Source organism: Labeo rohita, unplaced genomic scaffold, assembly GCF_022985175.1.
Source record: "Labeo rohita strain BAU-BD-2019 unplaced genomic scaffold, IGBB_LRoh.1.0 scaffold_761, whole genome shotgun sequence".
NCBI lineage: Eukaryota > Metazoa > Chordata > Actinopteri > Cypriniformes > Cyprinidae > Labeo > Labeo rohita.
Genome location: NW_026129702.1, coordinates 7,730 through 17,795, shown reverse-complemented (window position 1 = coordinate 17,795; position 10,066 = coordinate 7,730). Strand labels below are relative to the sequence as shown.

The window sequence follows — 10,066 nt, the reverse complement described above, 5'->3', positions numbered from 1 at the left end:
GCCGAGTTGTCTATAGAGAACTGAACTTTACTTGGTTGTGGTCCGCTGATAGTAAACACTATCATGGGAAACAGATGGTTTTCCTTAAGGCCTCTTAGTGGCCCCTAAAATAACATGACATATAACCCTGCTAGTGGGGCCCTTTTCCATGCTTCTGGTTTCTATAATAACACAGAATGTGCTGGCCCAGCAAATATAGGTAGGATTATAATGGTAAATTAATTTGGACACAATTCCTCTATATTTTAGTTAATAAAATCTTCCTCAAAACACAGCTTTAACTTGACTTGACGCTGGAACAACAGCTTCAGCTTGACTTGACTCTGGAACAACAGCCGCGACCTGACTGGACTCGGAAACTTGACTTAACTCAGGAAACGCAGCTGCAACTTGACTTGACTCAGGAAACACAGCTGTAATGTGGCTTGACTCATGGGGAACAGCTGCGACTTGGCTTGACTCGTGGGGCACAGCAGCTGTGTCTTGACTTGACTCATGGAGAACAACAGCTGTATCTTGGCTTGACTCATGGAGAACAGCTGTATCTTGGCTTGGCTCATGGAGGACAGCTGTATCTTGACTTGACACAGAAAGTGTAGCCCTGACTTGACTTGATACTGGAGGATCAGGCATCACTTGATTTACCTTGGGTGTGGCAGAGATGATGGGATGAGATGCGGATGAGATGATTTTGGCTTGATGAGGCTCAGGTGTGGCAGCCATTTTGTGAACAGGCTTGGTGATGGCGGCCATCTTGTGGACTGGCTCTGGGATGGCGGCCATCTTGTGGTCTGGCTCTGGGATGGCAGCCATCTTGTGGACTGGTTGTGGGAGGGCGGCCATGACAGGCGCAGGCTCTGGAGTGGCAGGCATGGCGTGAGCAGGCCCTGGAGCGGCAGGCATGGCGTGAGCAGGCCCTGGAGCGGCATACGTGATGTGAGCAGGCTGTGACTTGGCAGACGTGACATGAGCAGGCTGTGGCTTGGCAGACGTGACGTGAGCAGGCTGTGGCTTGGCAGATGTGACGTTAGAAGACCTTGGCTTGGTGGATGTTACTTGAGCAGACTTTGGCAGGGCAGGCATGGAATTACAGGGCTCTGACATGACTTGAATAATTCCAGACATGACGGAAAAATCCACAGGTTTGGTTGATACTGGGGGACAGCAGGGTTTCTCATCAGCTACCCCCACAGTAAATGGTGATCCAGCCAACCGGAGGGCAAAGTCAACTTTGGTTCCAAAGACCAGTGAATTTTCCCTCCAGGTAGGCCAGATCGAATTGGATTGTTTAATCCGTTTCGGAAAATGTCCTTAAGTGCCACATCATTAAATTCCACCAAATAGCACAGCTCACAAAAGTCCACAACATAATCTTCGATGCACCGATTACCTTGACGAAGACAGAAGAGGTGTGATGCCGGGTCCATAATGATCTGTATTTCTGAAAGCCGCTGGATCTTTGGGTGGCGAAGTATTCTGTAAGGAGGACTCGTAGGAAGCGTATAAGATCCAAGTGTGAGCTTTAATAACCAGATCGTAGTCAACAGGCGGGGTCAATATCCAACAAACAGTGCGATGAAGACAAAAAAATAGTGTAATCCACAAAAACAGTTAGAGTCCAAAAACCAGAGAGAGCAGTCCGAAAAGTAACAAATAAACAAGGAAATGTAACCAGGCAAAACTATGGCAATGAGCAAGACAAAACTGAGGCAAAACAAAGGAAAACAATGACAAGAAATCAAACCGTGATAATCAAAAAAAAAAACAGGGCAATGAAAACAGGAAAACGCTTGATAGAGTCCGCAAGAACAAAACAATACTTCACGATGTTGGTTTGTCAATGGCCTCCTTTTATGGCCACCAAACAGGAAGTAACCAACGAGGCAGCAGAGGGAGCAACAGCAGGCAGTCAATGGGTGAGGGCTCCCTCTGCTGGCGTGACGTTACACGCTTCTGCACTGGTTTGGTTTGGAACTACTTGGTGATTTAAGAGCAACAATAGCTTTCTGTTTCAGTCCCTGCAAATAACAATATATAAAAATGCTGTTCTTTTAAACTTTCTATTAATTCAAGAATCCTGAAAAAAAAACAGTTTTCAACATTGCTAATAATCAGAAATGTTTCTTGAGCAGCAAATCAGCATATTAGAATAATTTCTGAAGGACCATGTGACACTGAAGACTGGAGTAATGATGCTGAAAAGTCAGCTTTGATCACAGCAATAAATTAATTTTAACATACACTACCGTTCAAAAGTTTGGGGTCAGTAAGACTTGTAATAGTCTTTAAAGAAGTCTCTTATGCTCATCAAGGCTGCATTTATTTGATTAAAAATATAGAAAAAAACAGTAATATTGCAAAATGTTTTTACAATATAAAATATTGTTTTTTTATTTTAACATACTTTAAAATAGAATTTATTCCTGTGATGAAAAGCTGAATTTTTATTAGCTGTTACTTAAGTGTCACATGATCCTTCAGAAATCATTCTAATATGCGGATTTATTATTAGAATGATCAATGTTGGATAATATCAACAGTTGTGCTGCCAAATATTTTTTGGAACCTGTGATTTTGTTTTTTCAGGATTCTTTTATGAATAACAAGTTTAAAAAGTACAGTGTTTATTCAAAATATAAATATTTTATAACAATGTAAATTATTTATTATGAACTTTTAATAAACTTTTAATTATTAACTTAATACATCCTTGGTGAATAAAAGTATTAATTTCTTAAAAAAAAAAAAAAAAAAAAAAAAGAAAAATAAAAAGGTACTGACCCCAAACCTTTGAACGGTAGTGTATATTATCATATAAATAGTTGTTTTCCAATGATGCACTCTGTGACCATTGCTGCACTTTTGAACTTGAGGGGATAAGCTTCAGGGTAAACTAGTCCAGCATTACACAGATTACTGGTGGCTGCTCTCTGTTGCTTCCCAATGAAATACCAGAGCCTCGGTCAACTAAAACAGAACTTAACAAATATTAGAATTTTAGTTAAAAAACATAGGTAACCAAACGCATCCTAAAATGACAATTTTACGACAGCCATAAACAACAGAAATCCTAATTGTGGATGACATGCAATTTCATTAAAAAACAGAGCAAAAACAAAGGTCAGATGTCAGATGACATTATTGTTGATGTTAAGTAACACCTTCGAAAAATATAAATGCACAGCATTTCAAGATATGGGAAAAAAAAGTTTTTGGTGCAAAATGTAAAATGAGACTAGAAGGCTTCCAGGGAAGACATCTGGTACTGAGGGCTGAGCTTCTCCACACCTTTCAGAAATTTTTGTTGGTTAAGAGCTTTTCAACTGAACCATTATTTTGATCCTATATAAAAGTTTCATGTTGCAATTGGAAGGGAATAGTAGTAATGTTTCACAAATATATAGACTGACTTGAAATTATTCAAATGTCCACACCTGGTTGGAACCATTCGCTGCACTCTTCAAAGACATGTGCTGGATGCTCACATTTCGGTATGCAGGATCATGATCGTGCACATCCTGAATGTGATTTACTTTCTGCTGGCCTTATTTGGATGATACAGCAGGCCAGTACACATTTTTTATGCTCCGCTGCCACTTTTTCAAGGAGTGATTACCATTGTAATAACTTTTAGGCTCCAGTTGCCAGATGTCATAGAATGTTGCCATTTCACTCCTGAATCTGAGGGTGTCGGTTTTGGTAATAATCCGGGCTATAATCATCACAATTAACACTTTCCAGACATATAACATAACATTCTTTTTCCCACCTCACTTTATTTATATATTTTTCAAGCAGTACAAAATTATCAACATTTCATTATAAAACATTTCAAAAATACAGTTCAAATAACTTTTTACCATGACTATATATAAAGAAGGGGATCAGGATAAAAGAATGAGAAATGATCAAAATAAGATACAATCAATAACCTCCTAGTAACAAATATTGTAAACCCTCCTTTCCAGCCTCCTCCCCCTCCAAATAAAACAATTAAAAAATCTGTTGTTAAAAATTATGCCAAAAACAATTAGAGCATTTAACAATTGAATCAATACAATGACACATATAAAAATAAGTCCTCCACTGGGGGGAAATAAAATAACATGAGGAGACCCATGAAATATTGTCCACACAATGCATGACAGTGAGTTAATAAGATGCCACACATGAGATTAGGGATAATGTTTGTGACCGATTTTATTAGAGACATGCTAACATCTCTGACATAGTGCAAGAAATTGAAGTTATCACTACATTTATTACATGAACATATTAGTCAAGAGGAAATAATGCAACTACAGCAGTGATGATTTGAGTCTGTTCACAACCTTTTATAAGAGATCACACAAATAATTACAGCACTTTCACAACCTTAATGCGTTGCTGTTCATTTCCTATCAAATACATTAAATACAACATTAACAGCGTGGTAAATATATAAAGATATACATAATGTGTGTGTGCGGTAAAACAGGAAAAATTAGGCCTATAATATCAAAGTGACGGCTTAAACTAGACCCTACACTTAAAAGTGCTCTTTTATTTCCTTTTTGGAAAGCCAACCAATCACAGTCTTCAAAAGGCAAGCGGGGTCAACCCCGCCTCCACACTAAGATAAGTTTTAGTCTTTTCTTCGCTCAGATTTGCTCTTAGATTGGTCCTGAATCACTCTTAAGCTAAGACTCCTATGTAGGAATTTTTAAGATAAATTAGGAGCTTTCTGAGAGGATTTATGGAAGCTTTAAGAATACAGGCCCTGATATATAGAAATAGATCGGTGCATTAGTTTAAATGCAGCCTGTTAAAGCTGCCACTGTCTATGATCTCATCAGTAATAATCCAATGGCAATAACGCTGAGGAAAAAAGAAAAACCAACTACTGTCTGTAAACTTTCGGATACTTAAAAGAACACTTATTTTGAATAAGTAATTGTCTTTAAAAGTAGCCTGCTTATATAATAAAAAATAAACTACATTTTGCACAAAATAAATTTGATGTAAAATATGTATGAAAATGTACGTATGTGCAGTAATATTGAAAACTGAGAATGTGATGCATCCTGATATTTAGTTGATAATGAAAATCGTAATCATAAGATTGTGAAGATTCACACACCTAATTTTACGATGGCAGTACTGACATGCAGAGATTACAACTATGAACAAAAAGCACAGAAATTAACATTTTTACATTTCGTTAAAATGTAATGTTGTAAAGATTATTTAACTGGGGAAAAATGTATATCAAGAATCGTTTTGGAATTGGATCATGACTCACAGAATCAGAATCGGATTGGATTGGATCGTGAAGTGCCTGAAGATTCCCACCGCTAATTATTTGAGGGCAACCCCTTCTTTCATCAACAGCACAGAAATAATACCCAGCAGTTACTCTAGGATTGTTATTGGTGAAGTAGGCTTGAATCCAGATGATGTGCTGCGAAAACCCATCAATGCAGCCGTTAATTGCTATGCCATATGGCTTTAGTTTGTCTTAAAGGGGTAATCGGATGCTTAGAAGATATCCAAGGCGGAGGAGGGGGTGTCTCATGCTCTGTGGATGGAGGGAGAACAGGATTAACGGGGAGACGTGGAAGGTAGGTGAAATACGGTAAGTGTCAGGTGTGAGTGGTGGCTTTGATTTGGCTGTCGTGCCCAGGCGATGGGAGACTGGAAGACAGAGGCAGGTAAAATGGGTTCTGGTTATTCGGGTTGTGGATCAGGTTGGTGAAGGTGGTACCTGGAACCAAAAACACCAAAGCCGATGCACAGTCCCTGCCTCTGTCTTCCAATCTCCCATCGCCAGGTGATGAATCAGAATAATATGCCTTTTTGCTGCTGCTGGTGGCCTCTTCCTCTAAAACCAGGTGGATGGGACTTAAAGAGGGCTTGGCACTCTATGCATTAGCTGATGCAGTACATTCGTCTGTACTCATCCCGGTAGCCCTGTGAGAACCTCTTCCAGTTGACCACATCTTAGAACGTAAAAAAAAAGTCAATGAAGTATAAATATCAAATCATATAAACAGCTTTAATACAATGAAGCACATTGCTATGGTCTAGTTCTTTGGAATTGAATTACCTGTGGAGTCTTTATTCACCATAAGCATGTCATAAGTAGAAGCAGGGTGGCTTAATATGCGAGTTGTTAACTGTGACCGATTAATAACGGTAATAATGCAATAACCGTTATTTCAATGCAGTTATCGTTGACACATCAACATTGATTTAACATTGTTTTAACGATTGCATATCTTCCACCAAATTTTTCCTGTCACTGCAACACAGTTGTCACAGGAATCTTCCATTATTTCGCTTTTAAAAATTTTCAGTTTAGAAATGTGTATATATATAGGCTAATATAGTCAATTCCAGGTGTGTTTTCTTCAGTCTAATGTAAAAGTTGATTCACTTCATCCATTTTCTGTGGTGTTCTTCCATTAGGGGTGTTTGTTTATAGAATTTGACACTTAATATGAAGATGAAGATTTCAGCATAAGAGCAGCAGCAGTATTGAACTTTCTCCATTTATAGTCAAATTAATAGTGGACTAATTAGGGTTTTTAGAGAGACTTCTAGAGAACCTTTTTTTAATATATATTTTCAGCTTTATTCAAACCAGGGAACTGAGCTTCTCCTATCGTATTGTTCAAACTTCTGCTTAGCTTATAAGTTATTTTACTTTTTTTGTACAAAATTATTTTAGTGCAAACCAGAGTGGGAGAGGTCAAATCAAAACAGTATCATTAATGTGATGACACACTGCTCCTGTAAACATGACACAATACTGTGGTTTAGAAAAGAAAAAAGAAAAGGAAATGAAGTACAACCCCCAACGGACATACTGACAGGCTGGAGCAGTTTTCATCTTAGTTATTAAAGACTTCTCTACAGGAAATTTCTACATTTTACCAGAAAATGTTTTGCCAATTAGTTTTTTGCTGTTTGTGCTTTGGGAATCTGGTTGGTAAGTTCTAAGCATTTCTATAGCTTTAATTGTACCAGAATTAGAAATCTGTAAAATCTGTTTCAGTTCATTAGTTTTCGGATATCTTATTGACATTAAATAGTGAAATTGGAAGTCTAACACCGTATTGATCGCATCCTGCTGTTCCGTCATGTTTGGTGTGGACAGACAAAATGCTTGTCACTAGAATCTTATCACATCAATCGCATTTGGTTAGGATGCGGTGTTAAATAAATTACTGGCCCATTTCACTAAATGGCCATCGGTATTGAATACAACAAAGGCTTCTGAATTCTACATAGAGACAAAGCCAAAACAAAAGTTTGTGACAATTTGTTTTTTTTTTAAATGAAGTGTACCTGAACTTAAATGCACTACTGAGCAACTCCCTCTGTTCTGCAGTGTTTGGTAACTCAGACGCAGTAAAAGTTGTGCAAGTGACGGAAGGTGATACTGTCACTCTACAGACTAATGTTACTCAACTACTGGAAAAAGATCTGATATCATGGACATTTGGAGATCCTAAGAGTTGTATAGCTGAAATCAATAAAGAGGCTGGAAACTTCTCCATATATGATCATGTTCCTGATGGGAGATTCAGAAAAAGACTGAAGCTGGATCATCAGACTGGATCTCTGAACATCACAAACAGCAAAACCACAGACTCTGGGCTTTATGAAATGACAATCAAGAGCAAGAAAGACAACACATACAGATTCAGTGTTACTGTCTATGGTGAGTCAAAAATTACACGTTTACTTGTTCTGTGTACTATTTATTGCTTAAATTCGACTACACGTAATGCCGCCTGTTGGACTCAGCAAGCTCTTTTATATGATTTCATTTTCACCATCTGTGAACTCACAGAGAGCTCATAAAAGGCACTTTACCTCCTGGTTGCTCCATGTTTGCCCTCCCTTTGTGAAATCATGTTGCATAGCGTTGTATCTTGTCATTACTTCCAGTTTTTGGTTTGTTCAGAAGTATTTAATCAGTGTCACGTTCATATTTCATTCCAACTGCACCAGAATTCATTTGAAAGTGGACTCAGACCCATCTTTTTAGTGGCCTCGGACCACTTGTTTGGTGCGCACCACGGTTCGTATAGCAGCGTTCACACTTACTCAAGTGAACCACACTAACAGAGCAGAGAGTTCATTTTAATCAAACCGAACATGACAAGTGTGAACACACCCTTACAGATCACCATTAAACAAAACAAGAAAGTAGTACTCCTAACTTACTCACAGATATGTTTTTGAGAGTTCAGGGAATGTTTTGAAGGTAAGATGTAGTGATGGGCGCCTTTGAAACACTGCTTTCATAAAACATTTTTATGAATCTGTTGTTTTGAATTAGTGCTTAGGAGCAAAACTACCAACATCTCGTGATTTCAGTAAATGAGGCTTCATTACATCATAACTGTTTCAAAACATTTCAAAATTTGTTGTGGGGCAATGATTTCTGGGATTGCATGAATCATGTGGATTAATCAAGACATCACCTCCCTTGTGGTCAAGGTTTATGGTTTTTACCTGATGTCTTATCAGTTTCTTAAAAAGTATTTTGTATAATATAATTAAAAGGAACAATAGTAGTTAAAAGTCTCTTAAATGCCTGTTTAGCTGAGCCATCCATAAACCAAACAAGCCCTGAAAATTGGTAAAGGAACACATTATAAACTTAATATTGAATAATCTTAGACAAATAGTTGCATTTGATAGATTATACTTATTATTTCAATGGTTTGTAAAATGTGTTTTTACCAGTTTGGCTGGAGTTTTTGTCGTGTTTCATTTCAAGCACATCAAAACAGTGACTCATTTTGTGAAGCAATTGGTTAACCGAATTGAAACTTTGAAAATTTAAAAAACTTAAGTTGCTGCAATAGGTGTAATTTAAATGTACTTTAGGAATTTCAGTGGGACCTACAGGCAAGAGAGATCAACCAGCACTTTCGCTTCTTACAACACTATTGTTAGACTCCAAAAACATGAAGCACAGAGAAAGAACTGATCACAGAGACTCAAATATTTGTTGTCACTTATTTCCTACATACTTTTCATTTCAGCTCATCTGCCTGTTCCTGTCATCAGCAGCGAGTCTTCACAATGTTCTTCATTATCAATATGTTCATTGGACTGTTCATCTGAGATTGTGGGTCATGGGTCTCTCTCCTGGTACAAAAAAAACCTATTGTGGTCCAGTATCAGTGTGTCTGATCTCAGCATCAATCTCTCTCTACCTCTGGTGGTGCAATATCAGGATAAAACCCCCTACAGCTGTGTGCTCAAAAATCCCATCAGCAACCAGACCACACATCTCAACTTCACTCAACTCTGTGGGACATGTGCAGGTACGGCAGTGCTGATATTAGTGCCATTTGTTCACTGAATTCATTTGTTGATTTTACAAAAAATTGATAAGTTAAGGTAAATGAGCTTCTGTCATCATGCACTTATGCCTTACTAAACAGTACTGACATTTTCTAATCTGTAGAACAAAAAAGGAATTTTTTTAAGTTCATGATAGAGACTAAAGTCAGCTTGTTGAAAATCTCAATTCTGTCTTATCATTGTGCAGTCACTTCTTCAGGAGGCCACGCCCATTATTGTGATTTTATAGAAGCTGTCCTCCAATTGGTCGTCACTGTTCTGATGGGAGTGGCTGCTGTGAATGCTATCGTTGGTCAATGACGTCAGATCGACAAGAGGCTAAATGGAGAAAACAGATACCAAAGAATTTATCCAGTTAAGCATGTTTTGGGGAGGACTGAGTCAACATTTCTGTCAACATACCTGTGAATTATAGACTGTGGATCTGTTTTATCACTGCATCTACTCAAGATTATTTCTGAAAGATTTAGAAATGTATATCAAAAGCAATCCATTCTAATTTGATCATAGAGACCATTGGTGGCAATAAGTCTCCAATCCACTTAGGCTTGCAATGCTTTTTCGGAGAAGATCCCAGCATAGTTTGACTATCCTGAATAAAACAAACAAAAAATGTATATAATAGATTTATTAATTACATTAAATATAACATAAAACTAAAGGAGTCATGACATGGATTTTTTTTAATTATTTGTTATGA

The 10,066-nt window shown here is 37.7% G+C and overlaps 1 protein-coding gene across 1 annotated transcript; it reads left to right on the top strand.

Annotated features, from left to right (window-relative positions):
* The first annotated feature begins 6,847 nt into the window (after nucleotides 1–6,847).
* LOC127161887 (SLAM family member 5-like) lies at nucleotides 6,848–9,681 on the top strand. Its single transcript, XM_051104644.1, has 4 exons — nucleotides 6,848–6,970; nucleotides 7,373–7,705; nucleotides 9,042–9,326; nucleotides 9,554–9,681. Exons 1-4 carry the CDS (start codon nucleotides 6,922–6,924, stop codon nucleotides 9,664–9,666), a joined length of 780 nt encoding a protein of 259 aa, XP_050960601.1. The 5' UTR covers nucleotides 6,848–6,921; the 3' UTR covers nucleotides 9,667–9,681.
* The last annotated feature ends 385 nt before the right edge of the window (nucleotides 9,682–10,066 follow it).